The 21,725-nt window shown below is 42.4% G+C and overlaps 2 protein-coding genes across 3 annotated transcripts; both read right to left on the bottom strand.

Annotated features, from left to right (window-relative positions):
- Positions 1-1,560: 1,560 nt before the first annotated feature.
- LOC123101421 (serine carboxypeptidase-like 9) lies at positions 1,561-12,305 on the bottom strand. The gene is made up of 13 exons (XM_044522881.1): positions 12,175-12,305; positions 11,965-12,104; positions 9,739-9,815; positions 9,536-9,661; positions 9,349-9,462; positions 7,571-7,612; positions 7,349-7,450; positions 6,981-7,112; positions 6,782-6,856; positions 2,265-2,383; positions 2,070-2,183; positions 1,812-1,857; positions 1,561-1,706 (listed from the first exon to the last, which is right to left on the bottom strand). The coding sequence occupies exons 1-13, from the start codon at positions 12,303-12,305 to the stop codon at positions 1,623-1,625; spliced, it is 1,302 nt and encodes a 433-aa protein (XP_044378816.1). The 3' UTR covers positions 1,561-1,622.
- A 530-nt stretch (positions 12,306-12,835) lies between these two features.
- On the bottom strand, positions 12,836-18,704 carry LOC123107246 (serine carboxypeptidase-like 7). Of its 2 annotated transcripts, XM_044529241.1 has the most exons (14): positions 18,479-18,704; positions 18,268-18,407; positions 15,774-15,850; positions 15,569-15,694; positions 15,387-15,489; positions 15,127-15,164; positions 14,880-14,981; positions 14,731-14,811; positions 14,511-14,645; positions 14,310-14,381; positions 13,655-13,773; positions 13,461-13,574; positions 13,174-13,219; positions 12,836-13,038 (listed from the first exon to the last, which is right to left on the bottom strand). In XM_044529241.1, exons 1-14 carry the CDS (start codon positions 18,640-18,642, stop codon positions 12,955-12,957), a joined length of 1,401 nt encoding a protein of 466 aa, XP_044385176.1. In that variant the 5' UTR covers positions 18,643-18,704; the 3' UTR covers positions 12,836-12,954. The 2 variants fall into 2 exon arrangements, with proteins under 2 accessions (XP_044385176.1, XP_044385177.1); XM_044529242.1 differs by lacking the exon at positions 14,310-14,381.
- Positions 18,705-21,725: the final 3,021 nt, after the last annotated feature.

Raw genomic sequence — 21,725 nt, 5'->3', positions numbered from 1 at the left:
TAGTGGAAGCACTAGTGCGGGCTATAGTACCGCCGAAGCGGTACTACTGCCCTACTACCGTGAGTGACAAATAGGCAACCCAAAGTTGCATGCTCGGGGGAAGCCCTAAGAGGTAGTACCACGGAAGTACCAGCAGTACTACCGCATAAACGGTACAACCGTAGGTACGGGCAGTACTACCGCTGACAAGATGCTGGAAACACCTCAACAAACATAGGAAAGGCTCCAATGATGGGAAGGAGGCAGTGAGTGCATATGGGGATGTGTACGTGTTTATTCCACCCATACCTTTCCGAAGCGGATCCCTCTTAATAGTACGGCTTTCCTACGACTCAAACCCACCCAAAAGAAACGTAGAAAAACCGCCGTCTTTGAAAGGCTCCGAGGGGTGTCGAATCGTCTAGTGCCTAGCCAAGAGATATTTGAAATGCTCAATGCACATGATTAGTCCGCAAATGCATTGCCATCAATCACCAAAACCACTTAGGGAGAAATATGCCCTTATAGTGGCTCCATGGCCCTGCCCATTAAAGGCATGTGCACGAAAAATTTCCAACTGACATCGACAAGGTCAGACCCACTCCATAGGAGCGATGCTGGCAACCTAGCGATGATATTTGTCGTTTGGTGGTCCAGCATACCTAGCGATAAGTCGGGCCAGATCGGGCCTATATAAGCCCACAACAGAAAACCTAGGCCCGGGCCTGTCCTGGGCCGGCCTTTGGGCCTAGATTTCAGGCCCAAGCCCAACCCAACAAAGGATAAGCCTGTCAGGCCTTGGGCCGGTCCTCTTCCCTAAAACACACAAATGCAAAGCCCAAGCCCAGCCCAACCTGGCCTTTGGGCTCAAACTTAGGCCTAGGCCTGTCTCGTGGGCAAGACCAGGCCGGGACGTATTGGGCTATTTCGGGCCGAGTCGGGTTTCCTATTGCCAGGTATATGGTCCAGGGACCTCAATGTAACTTTATCATGTTTGAGATGCTTTGTAGTTTTGGTGAACTTCTATAATATATTTGGTTCATTTTCGCAAAAAAGATTACCTATATTCTGCCTCAATTTTATTATGTGGGCGGAATTGACTTCTAAATATGCAAGAGTAATCACTATGTCATTGCCTCTGTGTTTTTTGTTGGCATTTTGGCAAAATTTGGCTTCAAACGAAAGATTTTTTGGGTTGACGACCATCTTTCTACTTGCGTTTGAATGATTAAGGTGGAAGATTTTTTAGGGTAGATTAGGGTGAAGATGTTGCCGCATGACACTATTAAGTAGAAATGGTCCATCTAAGCCCAAGCCGAAGCAGTGAAATCATGGGTTGTTGCCACTCTCTGTCACGCACGGGACGGGAGACGCTAGCACATAGTGTCACTAACATGAGGTAATCAGCCCACTGGTGTAAGGTGGTACCACTACATAGTAGCGTTATTTAGTCTTTAGTGACCAACATAATATCACTTCTTGCAATGATCACATATAAAGGAACACTTTCATGAAATAATTTTTTTCTGGCCATGAGTGTGTCGTATAAAACTAGTCCATCACTTGAAAAATAGTTGCTTCATGTCAAGACTTTTATTGTACATGGAAAACCCCAATGAACCGAACATGACAAATATGGCACATCACAAAGGCTTATTATCCAGCCAGCGTTGAGCCATGGCAAGACTTTCCCTAGGTGGATATTCTATGGCTGAGTGCCCACCACCCTGTGTAAGCAATTAAACAATAATTATTGCAGCATCACATTGTTTCTTCTATCCAATCCTAGCAATAACTTTATATCATGGAATGGAAAATACAAGATAATGTACCTTTAATGTCGCAAATGTCATATGGTTGGCGTATGTGATTGCAAATCTACACCAAAGACAACATAACAAATAAATAAATAAAATTGAAATATCAAGCATGTACATCTTTTCACAAATTCATTTGCTCTATTGATGTGAATATTTTTTGGTCTATGTTAAAACTACTCTACATCCTAGTGTGGGGGGCACCAAACTAAATAGAAATATTAGATTAATGCTCTAATGAATGATAATACTTATATACATAGACAAATTTACCCTCCCGCCTGACCACCGAGATGCCATGCTCTCCAATCATCAACTATCGAGAAGTTGAAGGATCTAATCCATGCATGTGTGCTCAAAAATGGAATCCAAATATCATGGTCCCCGCTGCATTTAGAGGTCATTATTTCAAGACATTGATCAATTTTCAATCAACACATATAAATACCAAGCAGAGAAAAATCACACCTAAACACAAGTGCGCGATAGCCTCTGGTTGTGAGGTTGAAATGGTACTCTATGCTGCTCGGGGCATCAAATGAATAGGGCATACTTTTTTTGCATCTCTTAAACTCTCCAATTGTTCCCTAGATGGATGCAAAGAGTCAATGAGTCAACAACGATTGGATGTTTGGAAATCCTACAACAGTTATCTATGAAAAGGTTAAGGTGGTTCTCAGATCTCTACTCTCGATAGGTGAAGTTTCCGTATTGTCAAAGCATCATTTATTTTTATGGGTCCGAACTAGAACGATGTGAAATAAATATATTACTCAATTCTAGGACAATTTAGTCAATGTTGCTACTTGAATTGCGCCGAAAGTATTGCATTCCTGCTCAAGCTAATTCATCCACAAGTTCGAATTGATGGAGAGAGGAGGACAATATATTTCAATACCCCCTCACATTTATGATAGACTTTTTATACTTTGGTCATGGGATCAATGTAGGCCACATAATATACTTTTTAATACCGTGTTGGTAGGGTCTTGAACTTGAGACCCATTGGCTCCGATACAATATTTAATTCATGCTACATCCAATTTATCCAAAAGTCCAACCTGATGTTCAGAGACACTACAACAAAATAGACATGTAGAGATGTTTTTGATTTGACGCTTTTATCTATGTCTCATTATTGAAAATCACTTGGCGTATAGAGACGTATTGTGAGGCGCAAAAGACATCGTCCCTTGATTCCCATAAAAAAAATCTAGACGCGTTAAAATATCTTGTTCAACCACCATCAACCTTTATCCCCCATCGTGCGATATGGGCTAAGAAAATAACTACCGTGAAAAAAGAGAGCGATCTCAGTGACCTCTAAACCTAGCGCCGCCATGCCAGGCCGCCGCCTCTTCCAAGATCCTGGTCCTCCCCACCACAGACTCGCTGTCGCAAGTCCACCCACCCACCGCCCTCCCTGCCTCCCCTCTCGCTCGCCAGCCTCCAGCAATAGCCTCGGGGTCTCAGGGACGCCAGCTTCTAGGCGGCGCCCAGCCCCACTCCGGCCGCCTCTACCGATAGCTCCGGCACACGGTGCGCTGCGGCTGAAAGGGAAGATGACGGATGGCGGGGTCGGCACAGAACTGCACATCCCCAACTCCTCCTACTGAGTACTGACTCACCCCCGCCCCCAAGTTTTGCACTCCTGGTCGACCACCACCATTAATGAGACATGGTACTGATCAGCTAGGCGCTCGTTTGTTTGTATGTACACTGTCGGTGTCGATCAGACTTTGATTGAGATTCATCTTTCTGCACTACAACAATGTTATCACAGACATCTTAATTAGTTTATGTGATTCCCGGCACAGGGGGAGCTCTCGGTAGGGCGAGGACGGGCGCCCGCCCTACCTTGATTTGCCGGGGCAGAAAATTACGTATAGGTATATTTATGGGTACTCGCTCTGATTCGTCGATAGTTCCTGAAAAAATCGTTGTCTTGTTGGATCCTGAGTCAGTGAGCAGCGATTCTGTCCTCTCCAATGTTCCAGCCGTCCAACATAGCAGGAAGCCAGCCGGAGCTTACCTAGCAGCACGGAGCGGCACGCGGAGCCGGCGGACGGCTGCGGTCTGTGTGCGGGCCGGTGGACAGCAAGAGCAGCGAGGGCGGCGGCCGGCTGGAGCGGCGAGGGCGGCGGTCAGCGTCCACACCCCGCCTGCAGCCCCCTCATCGACTCTGTTCTTTTTCCATCCATGTTCTGTTTTCTCTTTTTCTACTCGTGTGTGCACTAGTGGCTGGAGATTCATAACATATTGACGAATTTTTCTAATTAAAAACAGTGAGAATGTGTGATATGTGATAGTAATTACTCAGTGCTTTACATTCATTTTTGTATGTGCTTTATGCTCTGTGATAGAAATTTTTCTTAATATTGATGACAAATTGACAATTGCTGATTAAAAACAGTGAGTGTGGGTGGTGCAGCGGCGTTGCCAACTTTGTGGGCGAAGGGAAAACATGGATATGAAGGGGAAGGCCTAGCAAAGGCAAAGGGGAGGTGTGTAATTTTTTTTATTTTAGTGGCATTTTCAGCTAAAAGTATTTGTGTGCACTACCATTGTCTTTTGATTTTGATTTTTGTGCTTTAGAGTTCGCCCCACCTCAGAAAAAATTCGTCCTCCGCCACTGATCCTCAGGGAAAAAATGTCCGCCCCGGTGAACTGCCACCCTCTCTGTCTCTGAGAACCCTTCGTCTTGCAACCAAAATTCATCCATGCGTCGTCTGCCATGTGAAGCTTGTTGCCATCAGGTAGACTGACCTCGTGCCCGCCACTATCGACCAGCGGGAAGCTAGCGAGTGATTTGGGGAACATAAGTGACTTGCGCGAGCGCACAAGGCAGCCAATTCATCTATAGGTGAGTTGATCTACTTCTTTTAGTTTTAGTTGTTGTTCTATGAATTCATTCCAAGTAAAAAATTAGAGCCCCTGCCTTGATGCGTACTTAATTGTGGAGGAGAATCTTGACATCACATTTACTTTAGGTTATCTCTATTACAATATGGGACAACAATACTTTGTCTTTTTTTCTGAACTCTCATATTTTTACTGACTAAACTACTAGTTCAACTTAAAGTCGATCTTACACTTGTTTGCTCCCAAATTATTGGTACACACGAATGTTGGTGCTTGATAAAAAGCCTGTGAGAATATCCGGATAGAATAAGGTGATCAGTGTTATTAACGAATTTTTCTTTTTCATGCAATTAATAATGCTCGTGTATCAACTATCAAATCACCTTCATTTTCCCCCATAACTGATTATAAGAACTTTGTGCCCACGTTCTAATATTTTTTTGAATAAACATGCCTTGTACTATAAGAGGGAGAGATCAACTCATACATGTGGTTTCTCATCTGCAGAAACTTTTCTGATGTTGTCTGATAAAGAGCACCGTGGATGGATATATTATCATTTTTGGTAAAATCTAATCATATGTGATTATGTGAAACATCTGGATTAGATGCGTTGCACTATGTCTGAAGCAGCAAAATGGCATCATGCTCGCTTTTGTGTTCGACTGAAGAGTATTAATGTGAACTAGCATGAGAATTCAGTTTTTTATGGTAAATGTCGTCTTATAGTCTTATGTGGAGATAGTATTAAGGCTTGGACATTATTAGTGTCGCAACCATGAAAGTTCAGTCCCCGTATGTTAACCTGATGTTATTTCTTTACATATTTTTTGTAAGGTATATCCATCAACAACAACATGATGTTTCTTCCTTTTACAGTATACGTATCTATCTTCGTATGGTAACATGACATCAACCAGACTAGACTAAACTTCTGGAGGGCATGTTTACTCGGTGTGGTACATAAATACCATTCTCTATTCTTATGGTTGTATGTTCAGCAAAGGAGAACTCGCTGGTAGAAGTTCCAATGATTTTTTTTTTCAAATCTCATTTTGCTTTCTTTGCAGAAAACTTGTACGTGCGAATTCTAAAGGTAGCCACCACAAGGATAAACTACAGAAGTAGAGAAAGCAAGGAGCTATTATTCCACTATCAGCATGTACAAACTAGAAATCATATACTCCCTCTGTTCCTAAATATAAGTCTTTTTAGAGATTTCGATGTGAACTATACACGGAGCAAAATCAGTGAATATATGCTCTAAAGTACATCTATATACATTAGTATGTAGTCTCAATTAAAATATGTAAAAAAGACTTATCTTCAGAAACGGAGGGAGTAGATATATTTCAGCTAGTTTGTGAAATATGTAATTTTTTTATTGATGATGTGTACAATTGAGTTTGTAAAATACTACTGCTCTAATTAATACAATGCTATTATTTTGCGCGATACCATACATTTTTTGAATATTTTCTGATATGTAAATGGGAGTCAAACTGTTTAATATAAGAAAGTAATTTTATTAAGTGCAACTTAATTAAGAAATTATACAACGAAAGAGAATATATGCAGTTGCATTTAGCATGAATTTAGCAATGCGTCTCTAAGGGCAGGAGGACGCTCTTAAAACGTCTCATCCATGTAGACACGCTTTGTAAGGACGGTCTTAAAACGTCTCATTTTCCTGTAGACACGCTCCCTATGCGTCTCAATGGTATTTGAGACGGTGCGTGGGGAGACGCTCCAAAGACGCTTTAATGAGCGACTCTAAAATCTGCTAGAGATGATTTATTGCGCCTCTAGCACCTACATTGAGCGCCTCTACATGCCTATTTTGTTGTAGTGAGATGAACACTATATTTCAACAGAAAGGCCCGATAAACCAGCATTCGACATGACCGTTGGACTACCATACACATGGCAAAAGCTAACAAGGACTAAGATTGTCAAATCCGATAAGAGATGTGCCACACTACTAGTAGTTGCATTAATTAATTCATTCAAATGACATGATATGGACGCAAAGCAAATTAAATATGCCATATGCTAACTACTTAATCATGTATATATAGTTTCCCGAGCTAGTACAAAGGGAAAATATGTTATATGGTTGGTACCTGCTTCACCCCAAGAGCATATTTGGTGGAGTCCATGTTCGCCCAAATATCAGATAGGTAGTAACAATATGCCCACGTATGAGAATGCAATTGTACACAAAGTTTACATCACATAAATATAGAAACATAATTCTAACCGAACTAAAGAACACTTCTATGAAGTTACTAGTTTAGGGTAAGTACTAGAGTAACCTACATTACAATTGATGGCAGGTTGTTCGGTAGATAGCTCACTTTGCTGGGTGTATTCTTCTGACAGAAATCTACGTCTTAACAGATCGTGTTCACATTTGATACCCAGGATGTGTTCTTTTTCAATTTCAGAAATGAGCTGCAATTAATACATGGACCGATATAATATACACAAATCAAATGGTAGCTTGTATAAGTATGTTTTTGAGCCTAGTAAGGATCTTACATCTTCAATAGTATTTAGGACCATGGCACACATTTTATTCCTTGGTCTTATATAGTTCCCTTTACAGTTCCTCATTGCCGCCTTTGAAAAAGGAGAAGGAAAAAAATGTTACCACTTCAATCGCTGAATGTGTGTGAATGTGGAATTACCTCGTATATTTGACTAGATATAATTCCAACACCAACATACGATATTTGGAAATTGTTATCATAAAACATGGAGTCTGTAATTGGGTTGCCGACTAGATAGCCCTGCAATTAGTGAACACAGTAAAGAATAAGGATAATGGTAACACGCCTTGTATTCCTTACTATTATTTTGTGTAGTTTATTGAATGAAACTATTAGTTACTTGAATCTTAGTGAATTTACTTGCCTTGAGATTAATCCTGGGTTGCTTCCCTTGTTTGATTTCTGAAGCCAAAATGAAGATCATGTTAGGACTAACTACTAGGATAGGAGGCCATGATTAATCACAAGTAACTCCGGACATGAATTGACATAGCTGCCTATTTACTACATATTCAGACCGATGAATTGCAATACCTTTTATATATAGTTTTCTACTTACATTACCATATTATTATATCCTTATTTATTTTAGAATATGTGTACAACAATTTCACAATCTTTGGGTGGGATTTCTTGACTCCCAGCTTATCCCTGGCAAGCCAGATAAGATTCGGTGGAAGCTCGCCACCTCAGGCGAGCACTCTTCCTCCTCTGCCAACAATGTGCAATTCCTCGGCATCACATCCACAAGAATGACTCCTGTCATTTAGAAGCCATGGGCCACCCAAGAGCAAGTTATATTCTTGGCTCGTCATTCAGGTACAGACTTTGATGACCGATTGGTTGCAAAAGAGGGGTTGGCCCAAGTGCAGGGTTTGTAAGCTTCGCAAATCCAATCCTAAAATGATGATAAATCTTCTTTTCAAGAGCAAATTCTCTAGACATATTTTGTTGGGGGTTGCATCATGGTTAGGCCTCCACGACTTCCATCCCAATTCGTGGAGCAGTGATACACCCGTCAGCTCGTTGTGGACGAATGCCACCATGAGGATCACCAATCCAAGAACCGACGACTGTGGCTAGAATGATCAAACCCAGCCTAGACTAAAGAAAAGGTACAACACAAGGCATGGAAGCAATGACCATCTACTACAAGAACCTGAAACCCAGTTTGCAACAACGCGACCAAACTCGGCAACCATTATGATGAAGATGGCATCGACTAAAGGTAAAGCATCATAGGGACAAATTCATCACTAGCCTTGAGCCAAACAACTTGCATGAGCATAGGCGCAAACATCTTTGAGAAATTAGGCCACTGGCCAAATGACGTTGGACCTACGCCACTCATTCCATAGAAGAGGAGCCATCGGATGGATGCCCAGACTAGAGGGAGCAAAAAGGGCGCACACGAGCACTAGGGAGACCTACAACCTACCAGGGCAGCACAAAGACACACCCCACGAGTAGCACGAAACAAACTACCTTTAGTGTCCGAGTTGTTGTGATGTAAAACCCCGAGCACCCACAAACGGCCAATGGCTAACCATCACAAAACCATGACCAAAACCGCCCACTAGCTGGACAGGAGTCGAACGTAGGTGGCTGTGCCAGATCCGCCTGAACCGCAGCTAGATCAGGCTGATAACAACCAAGATCAATCTATTCCACGACCAAATAATGAACAAGATAGCTGCAGACATAGACATGTAGACTAGGCGCCATGCAAGCGACGATGATGATACAAGGTGAGCCCGCCGCATCTGACAACCATGCCAACTGGCGGTAGCAAACATGGGGGGATGGGCGGCTTGGGTTTGTGAGAAGCGTCAGGCCGATGGTTTTAAGTAGGTTGGAGTTGGGGCTCGCAGCGATGAGACTAGGGACGACAATGAGCTATGGCGACCCCGCTGCCCTCATTAACCGTGTGTGCTTACTGACGACGTCAGGTGGTGGTGGCAAGGGAGTGGATGACATGTGGAACTAGGGTTTGGGAGCGGCGTGGGGCAGACTGCTTTTGGCGAACTTTTGAGTTGCTCCCCGCCATTGAAGTTTTTGTAATCTTGATACTCTATTTCACTCTCCTTAGATAGGGAAACACCAATTTTTTTGCCTCCTCTTAAGAAAAACATATGTACAAGCTTATTACCTTGTGAAATGTGTTGCGCGATAATTGGGGACATCTTTCCAGCATATGAACTTCCTCCAACAAAGAAAGGATTTGACTGGTAGCGCGGGTGATCGATAAACCACTACATCAACATGCATAAGATGGTAAGAAAGCCATTCAACTACAACAATAGTAAATAGAAAGATAACTTTCACCTTGTTGAGAAATGTTATGATGTGCAAAGTAGATGAGAAATCCCCAACATCACGATGACTTTCTATATCACGAGCATACGAGAAACCAGTACCCACTGGAGAATCCAACAAGATGATGCTTGCCACCTGAATATAGTACATGCTTATTGGACAGGACATGTGGAAAGGAGTGTCTGGAATGTTAAGACTAAATCATATCTTACCTTGGACCATGAATCGGGATTATATGTCAACTCTGGCAAACTACCATTATAAGGTGCAAGAACGAATTTCATTGGACCTGTGAAGCAAATATTAAAATATCAAAGAAGATTGATCTGGTGGTGAAAATAATATGATGCGGTTAGTGAGAGAAACTATATTTTTTTATAAGCCAGCACATTCAGTCGTTTTCAACAAATTTTGGTTGTGTGTTCAGTCATCTAGAGCGGAGGGTAAAAATGCCTCCCACTATTGCATGTGCGCCTGCATCAGGAAATCTGGAAATGCATGCTTACTAGATAACTTCTTTATTGTCAGGCATTGCCATATAGTAGCACATCTGTTGTTATGCTACACTATCATGATATAATATCATATCCTCTTTATTCCTTTAATTGTATGCGGCAGCAAAATGCCTGGTTGGCATATATGATACTTGCTATGATATCCCCACTATGGAAGGTCTTATCTTACCCAATAGTTTGCTAGGGATTTACACCCATATTATATTACAAAGAGGTATTTTAAGAGCAGTCCTAGTGCTCCATGTGTATTATATCTAAAGCTTGTCATGTAGGCAAAATCTGAGGGGCACCCTATTTAATGAGTAAAGAAATCTTTACCATATTGTAGTCTAGATATGGCTCTTAACATCAAAATCATGAAAACTGATGCCTCTGTCTAACAGAACACCTTAAATGACAGCAATTTTAGATACACACTAAGATACAAGGCATATTTAACAAACTGTCATCTGACTCCTACACCATTTAGTTTTACATGAAGGTTCATGTTTTTATCCTTTTCTTTTTCTCTTTTATATTGATTGATTTATGTTATTTATTTGTCTTTTTTCATGTCTCACACAACTACACTTGCATGCACGTGCACCTGCGCCCAAACTGCAGTTGCACGTTCGCATGCCTGCGCTATTGTAATTGCATGCAACCAAATTGTACGCAATTGCATGTCCACCAGCCACATGCAGCTACAGTGCAGGCCTCTATACCAATGTGCAAGTGTAGTTGCACTTATCTGATTGTGCACGACTACATATTCATGGATCTCACGCAACCGTAGTTACACACCCTTCGGTTGTGCACAACTGCATTTCCATCAGAAGCGTGCAAATGCACTTGCACACCTGTCTGTTGTGCGCAACACACAACTGTAGTTGCACATTTGTGTTCCTATGCGCAGCTGCACGTCCACTCACCGTCGGCAACCGCAGTTACAGACCCTCGCACCTATGCGCAGTTGCACACTCATCGGCTGTTTGCAACTACATGTCCAAGTGATACACACAATTACATTTATGTATTTTCTAAGAAAAATACAATAAAGAAATCATAAAACACAAAAATAAAATTAGGGAAATATAAAGAAGCAACAAAATAAGTATGGTGATGTCAGCAAGACCTGATTAATTCTCATCTAGATGAGAGCTAGCCACACCCATACGATAAATCTTAAGATATGATGAATTGCATAAAAGTTCAAAATACCACAGCGATATAAATTTATCAAATCAGTGTTACACCTAGCCAAAATTTTGATTATCCAAATTCTGTGATTGTGATATTTGTGATTGACCAATTATCCCACTCAATGCTGATCTCCAACCTTTATTAGAGGCTGACATGTGCTACTTTCAGCCGTGGAGCATAATTGCGGAGATATCCTTTTCAATTTATTTGCACGGGTTAGTTGGGGTTGGAGCAGATTAGTTCGGCGGGCAAGGAGAAGCCAACTAGTGGGTCGTGAAGAGTTTGATCAGGTTAGCATCTAAAGCCAACTCCGTACATGATACTAGTAGTACTATTCTTCTTCTTTTTTTGCGATAGGGAGGGAGTACTATTCAGCATTCCATTTTAGATGTTTGCATATTTTCCAAAATTAGGCACTCCGTCCAATCCATATTATTTGTCACTGATTAATATAGATCAGTTGGAGTAGTAGATTATTTTGCAGATCCAGGTTGTGAAGAGATTGATCAGATCAACTGCTCAATTGATCCTGCATGCACGTAAGTAAAGAAATATGCATCTGTATCCTATACCTTGTAAATTTCACACAGGTCAACACAAGCTGATAAACATTTCCAAGTTCGGAGGATATGTAAACTTCACTCTTTATCTCAATCTTATATGTACTAGTAGTACGTAATTGACAGCAACGGCAGCATGCTTATAGAGACAAGAAGATCCGAGGGAGGATGAGGGGCTCACCAACTTCGTAGAAAATCAAGCTAGAGCAGCGGGGTCCTCCCGTCAGCCACAGGACGACGGGGTCCGTGTCGGGGCTCCTCTCCGACTCCACGAAGTAGTAGAAGAGCTCCGTTCCCGTCTCCTCGTCCACGTTGACGTACCTGCAGAAGCACAAGAGCACTCAGAGAAAGAAGCATGGAAGCTTGCAGGGAGAGGCAGAAGCTTGCTTACCCGGTCTCCAGGTGGAAGGGAAGGCGGCCATGGAAGCCGGTGAGATGGGTCACCACCGTCGCCGAGCGCGAGAGCGGCAGAAGAAGCAGAGCGAGGGGAACGACGAGACGCAGGAACAACAAGGAAGCCATGCCCTCAGCTTCTCACGACGAGATGGTGTCCAACGGGCATCTCTTTTCCTTGCCCGTCGTCGACCTTATACAACTCACGTTTGAACGCGGGTCCTTCTAGTTCTAGATCTGTGCCTGCTATTAATTTCAATCCACGTGCTTGGTCTGCCTGCCATTTCATTATCAAGGCAACTCTCTCTTCTAGGTCATAACTACCTTCATGAGTTTAGCTAACTGATTCCCGAGGGTGGAGGAGGGAGACAGACGACGGAGATCGACGAAGCCCTTCCATCACCTCGCGGAGGCTACACGGGACGGGAGAGGAGGGTACCCGGCCGAGACTTCATTGGCTCGTTGCCGCTTTCTTTGTAACGCATGGGACGGGAGACACGCTAGCACACAATGTTGCTAACATGGTAATCACTCCACTACTACCACGAGGTGGCAGTACTGTGTACTAGTGTCCTGTAATGTTTAGTGACCAAATATTGTATTACTTTGGCAATGTTCACATATAAAAGAAACACTTCATGAAATGGAAGATTTGGTCGTCAATGCGTGTTGTAAAAACTGGTCCGCCATTTGAAAAATAGTTGTTGGAGGCCATGTCTTTTATTATACATGAAAAACCCAAATGAACTGGAGTATTGGACATGGGAGATACAACACATCACAGCGGCTTATTACCCAACCAGCGTTGAGCCATGTCAAGACTTTCCCTAGGCCGATACTCTATGGCTGAGTGGCCACCACCCTGTGTAAGAAATTAAACAATAATTATTGCAGTGTCACATCGTTTCTTCTACCGTCCAATCCTATCAGTAACTTTATATCACGGAATGCAAAATCGTATCAGTAACTTTATATCACAGAGTAGAAGATAATGTACCTTTAGTGTCGCAAATGTCAAATGGTTGGCGTATGTGATTGTAAATCTACACCAAAGACAACACAACCAAAAGAACAAAATTAAAATATCAAGTATGTACTCTTTCCACAAATTCATCTTCTCTATTGATGTTGACCTTTTTTGGTCTATGTTAAAGCTACTGTACATCCTAGTGTATGGGGCAGCAAAATAAACAGAAACATCATATCACTCTTCTTATATACACAAGAGCATGTACTCGTTCCACAAATTCATCTTCTCTATTGATACTTATATACACAACTTACCCTCCAGCCTGGCCACCGAGATGCCATGCTCTCCAGCCATCAACTATTGACAAGTTGAAGGATCTAATCCACGCATGTGTGCCCAAAAATGGCATCACAAGATCATGGTCGCCGCTGCACTTAAGGTGATGATTTCAGGGCATTGACAAAGTTTCAATCAGCACATGTAAATACCAAGGAGAGGAAAATTGCACCTGAACACAAGTGCACGGTAGCCCCTGCTTGTGAGGTTGAAATGGTACTCTATGCTGCTCGAGACATCAAATGAATAGGGCATACTTTTTCTGCATCTCTTAAACTCTCCAATTGTTCCCTAGATCGATGCGATGAGTCAACAAGTCAACAATGATCAAAAGTTTGGAAATTCTACAACAGTTATACTATGCAAAGGTTAAGGTGGTTCTCACATGTCTACTCTCAATAGTTAGAAATTGTTAAAACATCATTTATTTTTATGGGTCTCAACTAGAACAATGTGAAATGAATATATTACTCAATTTAGGACCATTTAGTCAATGTTGCTACCTGAAATGGCTATATTTATTCAACTCTAGGACCATTTAGTCCATATTGTAGTCTGCGTTGTGCCGAAAGGCCTACTAAACCAGCATTCTGACCCCGTTGTATTGTTATACACATGTCAAGAACTAACATGGACTAAGATTGTCAGATCCAATAAGAGTTGTACCACACTGCTAGTTGCAATTAACTAATTTAGATGACATGATATGGCGACGAAGCAAACCAATTATCTCATATATGCTAGCTACTTGATCATGTATGTATGTTTTTTTTTGCAATATGTATGCATACTTAGCATAAATGGAAATAGATCATATGATTTATTACATGCTTCACCCCAAGAGCATCTCTGGTGGAATTTTCATTCGCCCAAATATTGGATAGGTAGTAACGGTATGCCTGTATATGAGAATCCAATCATAGACAAAATTCATATCACCGGAATGCAAAAACGAAAATTCATATCAAATTTTTTAAAAAAAACTTCTATAAAATAATCACTCCTTGGTAAATACTAGAGTAACTTACAAAACAATTGATGGTAGGTTGTTCAGGAGATAGCTTGCTTAGCTGAGCATTTTCTTCTAACATAAATCTATGTCGTAAGAGATCCCATACACATTTGACACCCACGATATATCCTTCGTCAATTTCAGAAATGAGCTGCAATTAATACAAGGGATCAATATAATGTTCACATGTACAATGTTAGCTTGTACAAGTAATTTGGACCTAGTAGGGATCTTACATCTTCAATAGTATTTAACGCCATGTCACACAGTTTATTCTGTGGTCTTATATAATTTCCTTTACAGTTCCCCACTGCAGCCTTTGGAAAAGGAGAAGGAAAACAATATTATCACTGCAATTTATAGATGTGTGTGAATGTGCAATTACCTCATATAGTTGATCAGATATAATTCCAACACCATGAGCATATTGTGCTCTGAAATTTCTATCATAATCCGAGCCTGTGAAAGGGTTGCCGACTAGATAGCCCTATAATTAATTGAATTAATGAACACAACAACTGATGAAAACACACCTTTCATTCATTACCACTTATTTTAGTTTATAAAATAAAAGAATTAGTTGCTTTTTTGGGCATAACTATTAGTTGCTTTAAGCCTAATGAATTACTTGCCTTGAGATTAATCCTGGGTTGCTTCCCATGTTCGATTTCTGAAGCAAAAATGAATATCACGTTAGAACTAACTACTAGGATAAGAGGCCACGGTTAATCACAAGGAACTCCAAAAATGAATGGACACTCTTGTTTATTTACTATATACATATATTGACTGAAGAATTAATGCAAATTTGTATTTAAAAATTTCTTTACCACAACTTACATTACCAGATTATGATATCATTGTTTATTTTAGAGTCAATGTCCAGACTTACCTTGTGAAATGTGTTGTGCGATAATTGGAGTCATCATTCCAGCATATGAACTTCCTCCAACAAAGAAAGGATTTGATTGGTAGTGTGGGTGATTGATAAACCACTATATCAAGATGCATAAGACGATAATTCATACACATATTTTTTTCAATAAATACCTGACAAAAAAAGATAAGTTTCACCTTGTTGAGAAATGTTACAACATGCATAGAAAACGAGAAATCCCCCACATCACGATAACCTTCCAGGTCACGTGCGTAGGAGAAACCCGTACCCACTGGAGAATCCAACAGGATGATGCTTGCCATCTGAATATAAAATACAGGCTTACTAGAATAGAGATGCAGAGAGGGACGTCATCAATGTTAAGATAAAATAATATCTTACCTTGGACCATGAATAGGGATTATAGGCCATCTCTGGCAAGCTACCATTATAAGGCGCCAACACGAATTTCATAGGACCTGTTACGCAAATATTACTGATGTATATTTCATGCAAAAACATAAAAGAAAAGATCAACCCATTGGTGAAAGCTCCATGAGATGCTTAGTGAGAGAAACTAGTTATTTGGTGAGCAAATCTAGCAAAACATGACATCATCTTCTTTAATTTTTGTAGAAGCTGACTCATTCAATCGTTTTCAACAAAACTTGGTTGTGTGTTTAGTCATTTAGAGTAGTGGCAGGAGAAAGTGCTTTCCACTATCTAAACCATAAAGTGTTGCATGCACTCCCACATATGGAAATGCATAGGATCTGTCGAGTGCTATACTTCTATTAGGCTGGTCATAGTGGGAGTAACTTAACTGGTAACATAACGCTTTTCAAGACAAGTTTGCTTATGTGGCATGTAGTTAATCAAGAGAAAGGTGTTTGGAGTAACATAATATGTTAATGTAACATAACGGAACCCAAAGCAAAATGAGTCTATAATCTAATAAATGCAATCATCTATGATATTACTTCTATGTTACTTTGCACTATGATACTACTTCTATGTTACTTTGCACTATGCAATCATCTATAATATGCATGACACTAGTCTAAGTTACTCCCCACTATGACTAGCCTTATCTGACTCAATAGCTTACTAAGGATTTGCGCCCACATGTTGTATTCAACAACTTTTAACGGTGTTAAGCTAGTCCCAGGCCATTTGACAACTAACAAGGGTCCCACCCGCATGTGGATTATTGCACTCGATCGGAGGTTTGAATCAGAAACAACCAACATAGTGATTGAAAGTTTGTACTAAGTAAGATCACTGATCAATCATGAATATATTTATTATGGGTTTCAGTTCTTCAACATATATGTCAACATTTTAGTCCAATGTTTTGGATTTTGTATGGATCAAAAATTTCCCTTCCCAGGAAACCAAGAACTCCATTATACTAATTATGTGAACTTTGTGAAAGACATTCACTGATCTAATGGAGACTGTTAAGTAGTTGTATGATATCAGTTCTGGGAAATTTCATGAAAATAAATCCAGAAATTTATGCCTTCTACGGAAATAGGTAATCTCATAATATGTGGACAAGGCATAGGTTTGTCACTACGTGCAATAATTCATGTAGTCCGGTGCTAATTTTAGTTATTCTCTGTAATCAATGTAGCCACCCTTTGATAAAAAGGGCTTTCGCCTTACTTTACAGATAAAGCAACAACCGAGTACATAGGTAACACACATACACCAACCCGTTGTAGTCACCCCCTTGGCCTTTAGTCACTCATGTTAGAAATTTAGTGTTTTCGGTCTACCCCTATTCCTCTGTGCTTATCCGTGGTGCCGCTCACGATTCGCATATCCGAGGCTAGGGTATAGGGACCTTCTTATACTATTTTTCATAGAGTCCACCTCTTATATAGATAAGATTCCTAATCGTTACAACTAGTTTCCGGGATAGAGTCCAGATCAAATTACCAACCACGATCATATTTGTCTGTTAACGGATTATGCCCGTTATGTCCTCGGAGCACGCGCTTGTGAGCAACGCGTCATAATAGAGTGTAAATTCCTCTAATTACATAAATCAACATTAGGGTTATAATCTGACTATACGATCTAACTCCTTCCAATCATCGGTGTACCAGGTAGTCTTTTTAATATGAATAGTATATTGTATTCCATTAATAATCGACCAGCTTCCTTAAGCATATATTATTTAAGTGCATTCCAACAAGTAACAATTTCATGCTACACATGTAAAGCAATTCCATGTATAAATACATGTATAATTCTATAATGAGATATTCCGAATATTAACAATTTCAAGTAATTTGAATATAGTTGCAGGACACATAATCCCAACAACTCATAAGAGTGTTTTCTTATTATTAACTATTGATCCATTAAGAGAAGTTCACTTTATAGATAAAGCAACAACCGAGCACATAGGTGACACACATACACAAACCCGCTGTAGTCACTCATAATAGTGATTTCTTATTATTAACTATTGATCCATTAAGTGAAGTGGGTGCAAGGACTTCTCTTTTTTTGTAAATTTCACAGATCTGTTAAAAGCAATGTTTTAAATAGCGGCGGCCCTTCAAATTAGCTATAGCAAGGCTATAGCTAGCCGACTATTTCGTAAGCTTAGCGGGGTACGCCATATAGCGGCACCTGCTCAAACTGCTATAACCCAGCTATGGGGCTATTTAAAACTTTGGATAAAAGGTGCCAAACTTTGTAACACAACCTGATACACATTTGCAAACTCGGACGATTTGCTCATCTAGCTTTGAATTAGAGGCTAATAGAAGTTAACTTCACTCTTTATCTTAATCTGATGTAGTAATTGACAGCATGGCGGCTTCCTTCTAGCCAGCTAATACGCCCACAGGAGACGAGGAACGGAGGATGAGGGCCTCACCAACTTCGTAGAAAATCAAGCTAGAGCAGCCGGGCCCGCCCGTCAGCCACAGGACGACGGGGTCCGTGTCGGGGCTCCTCTCCGACTCCACGAAGTAGTAGAAGAGCTCCGTTCCCGTCTCCTCGTCCACGTTGACGTACCTGCAGAAGCACAAGAGCACTCAGAGAAAGAAGCATGGAAGCTTGCAGGGAGAGGCAGAAGCTTTGCTTACCCGGTCTCCAGGTGGAACGGAAGGCGGCCATGGAAGCCGGGGAGATGGGTCACCACCGACGCCGAGCGCGAGAGCGGCAGAAGAAGCAGAACCAAGGGGACGACGAGACTCAGGAAGAAGGAAGCAGCCATACCCTTACGTACGCAGATGGTGTTCAACGGCATCTCTTTTCCTTGTCCGTCGTCGACCTTATACAGCTCAGGTTTGGATGCGGATCTTGCGAAGTAATGACTGACGTGACCGCAAATTAGGAACCGTACTGACGCTCGCTCCCTCTAGATCTATGCCTGCCAGTTCAGGCCACGTACTCTGCTCGGTATGCCTGCCATTTCATTAGATAACCATGGCAAGGTGATTTCCATGCCAACTCGCCTCTACATGTGTGCATGCAAGAGCCGTGGCGATGCTGGCCTGGTTAGAGCCTTTGTTTAAGTTTTTGTGGCTAGCTTTTGAGTATGCTTAGTTCACAATTTGAAAAAATATGTTTGCAAATAGTATAAAATGTTTGGGAATTCAAAAAATATTGTTGATTTTAGAAAATGTTTGAAAATTTGTAAAAAAAATGTTCGTGAATTTAAAAAATTCTCAGATTTCAAATATGTTCATGAGTTAAGAAAATGTTCATGATGTCATAAAATTGTATCTCGATGAAGCAGCAAAAGGTGATCATGGTTATTGAAGATTATGATTTTTTTTTCTTTCTTTACAACGCACAGACTTTTTTACTAATACTAGAGCCAACCGAGTCCGAGAGCGGTAGAAGAAGCAGACCCAAGCGACCACGTAGCACGAAGACTACACAACCCTCGCAGATTTTTTTATTCATTACTTCTCAACCTTAGAGCATCTCCAACAGGCGCGACAAAACGCGCGCCCGCGTGGTAAAAGCAGTTTTTCGCGCGCGCTGGTTGGTTCCGCGTGCTCCAGCGGTGGCGGGAAGTTACCGCGCGCGGAAAGCGTTTGCGCGCGAGAGAGAGAAAGCGACACGCGGCGCGGTAGATTTGGCGCGCCGCTTCACGCGCGCCTATAAAGTCCCGCGCTTCGCCACGCGCACAGAACAGCCACGGCCCTCCTCCTCGCAACCTCTCCGCTTCGCCGCTTTCTGCGCCACCACCGCGCCACCATGCCGCCGCACCGCCGGGATGCTTCGGCCTTTCGCGGCGTCCCTGAGCGCCCCAACGGCTGGTACTCCGCCGAGATACGGTTCGGCGACGTCCAGCTCGGCCTCGGGACGTTCCGGAGCGCGCGCGAGGCGGCCCGCGCATACGTCGCGGCGGCGTGGCACTTGGAGAGGCCCCGGTCGCAGATGAATTTTCGGGACGTCTTCACGCGCGAGGAGGCGCAGCGCCTCGCCCCTCTGCCGCGTCTCATCACGAACATGGACCGTGCCGACCACTCTCGGCGGCAGCGCCGTCTCCTCGTCGCCGAAGAGGACGAGCGGGCCATGGCGGAGTGGCGTCGTCGCCACCCAGAGGACGTCGACGCCGAGCGTGCCTACTCGGCGGAGAGGACGGCAAGGCGCCGCTCGGAGCGGGCGGACCGGCGTCAGCGGAAGGAAGTGGCGAACGAGCAGTGCGACATCGTCTCCGCAGGTGGGAGGTCGTTCTTCACCTCGGACGATGAAAACGTTGGGACAACATATGGCTCTCAACCTCGGACGACACCAACGAGAGTGATGATGGTGATGATAGCGACTTGGAGTAGTTTTCTATCTATGTATGCCGTAGTAGTTTCTATCTATCTATATATGCCGTAGTAGTATCTATCTATCTATGTATGTCGAACTATCTATCTATCTATCTATGCCATAGTAGTTGCACCGATGTAAAATATGAAGGAAATATGCCCTAGAGGCAATAATAAAGTTATTATTTATTTTCTTATAATCATGATAAATGTTTATTATTCATGCTAGAATTGTACTAACCGGAAACTTAATACACGTGTGAATATATAGACAAACAAAGTGTCACTAGTATGCCTCTACTTGACTAGCTCGTTAATCAAAGATGGTTATGTTTCCTAATCATGAACAATGAGTTGTTATTTGATTAACGGGATCACATCATTAAGAGAATGATCTGATTGACATGACCCATTCCATTAGCTTAGCACCCGATCGTTTAGTATGTTGCTATTGCTTTCTTCATGACTTATACATGTTCCTATAACTATGAGATTATGCAACTCCCGTTTTCCGGAGGAACACTTTGGGTACTACCAAACGTCACAACGTAACTGGGTGATTATAAAGGAGTACTACAGGTGTCTCCAAAGGTACATGTTGGGTTGGCGTATTTCGAGATTAGGTTTTGTCACTCCGATTGTCGGAGAGGTATCTCTGGGCCCTCTCGGTAATGCACATCACTTAAGCCTTGCAAGCATTGCAACTAAATGAGTTAGTTGCGGGATGATGTATTACAGAACGAGTAAAGAGACTTGCCGGCAACGAGATTGAACTAGGTATTGGAATACCGACGATCGAATCTCAGGCAAGTAACATACCGATGACAAAGGGAACGACGTATGTTGTTATGCGGTACCGATAAAGATCTTCGTAGAATATGTAGGAGCCAATATGGGCATCCAGGTCCCGCTATTGGTTATTGACCGGAGACGTGTCTTGGTCATGTCTACATTGTTCTCGAACCCGTAGGGTCCGCACGCTTAAGGTTACGATGACAGTTATATTATGAGTTTATGCATTTTGATGTACCGAAGGTTGTTCGGAGTCCCGGATGTGATCACGGACATGACAAGGAGTCTCGAAATGGTCGAGACATAAATATTGATATATTGGAAGCCTATGTTTGGATATCGGAAGTGTTCCGGGTGAAATCGGGATTTTACCGGAGTACCGGGAGGTCACCGGAACCCCCCGGGAGCTATATGGGCCATGATGGGCCATAGTGGAAAAGAGAAGAGGCAGCCCCTCATGGGCCGCGCGCCCCTCCCCTCCCTTGGTCCGAATAGGACAAGGAGAGGGGGCCGGCCCCTCTCTCTCTTTTCCCCCCTCCGCGAATCCTATTCCAACTAGGATTGGGGGGGGGGGGGAATCCTACTCCCAGAGGGAGTAGGACTCTTCTGGCGCGCCAACCTTGGCCGGCCAGCCTCCCCCCTTTAGTCCTTTATATACGGAGGCAGGGACACCCCAGACACACACAAGTTGATCCACGTGATCTATTCCTTAGCCGTGTGCGGCGCCCCCAGCCACCATAGTCCTCGATAATATTGTAGCGGTGCTTAG

This window comes from Triticum aestivum, chromosome 5A (assembly GCF_018294505.1).
Source record: "Triticum aestivum cultivar Chinese Spring chromosome 5A, IWGSC CS RefSeq v2.1, whole genome shotgun sequence".
In the NCBI taxonomy this organism is placed as follows: Eukaryota; Viridiplantae; Streptophyta; class Magnoliopsida; order Poales; family Poaceae; genus Triticum; species Triticum aestivum.
This window is presented reverse-complemented; position numbering and strand designations above follow the sequence as displayed.

Coding starts and splice junctions, on each gene's coding strand:
- LOC123101421 (XM_044522881.1), bottom strand. CDS start 12,305: ATGGCTTCCTTGTTGTTCCTGCGTCTCGTCGTTCCCCTCGCTCTGCTT. Junction 1,858..2,069: donor CTCGGTGGTCAGGCGGGAGG/GTAAATTTGTCT, acceptor TCTTTGGTGTAG/ATTTGCAATCACATACGCCA. Junction 1,707..1,811: donor TGACATTTGCGACATTAAAG/GTACATTATCTT, acceptor TTGCTTACACAG/GGTGGTGGGCACTCAGCCAT.
- LOC123107246 (XM_044529241.1), bottom strand. CDS start 18,642: ATGCCGTTGAACACCATCTGCGTACGTAAGGGTATGGCTGCTTCCTTC. Junction 18,408..18,478: donor CCGTTCCACCTGGAGACCGG/GTAAGCAAAGCT, acceptor GTGCTTCTGCAG/GTACGTCAACGTGGACGAGG. Junction 14,646..14,730: donor CGTTAAATACTATTGAAGAT/GTAAGATCCCTA, acceptor TATTAATTGCAG/CTCATTTCTGAAATTGACGA.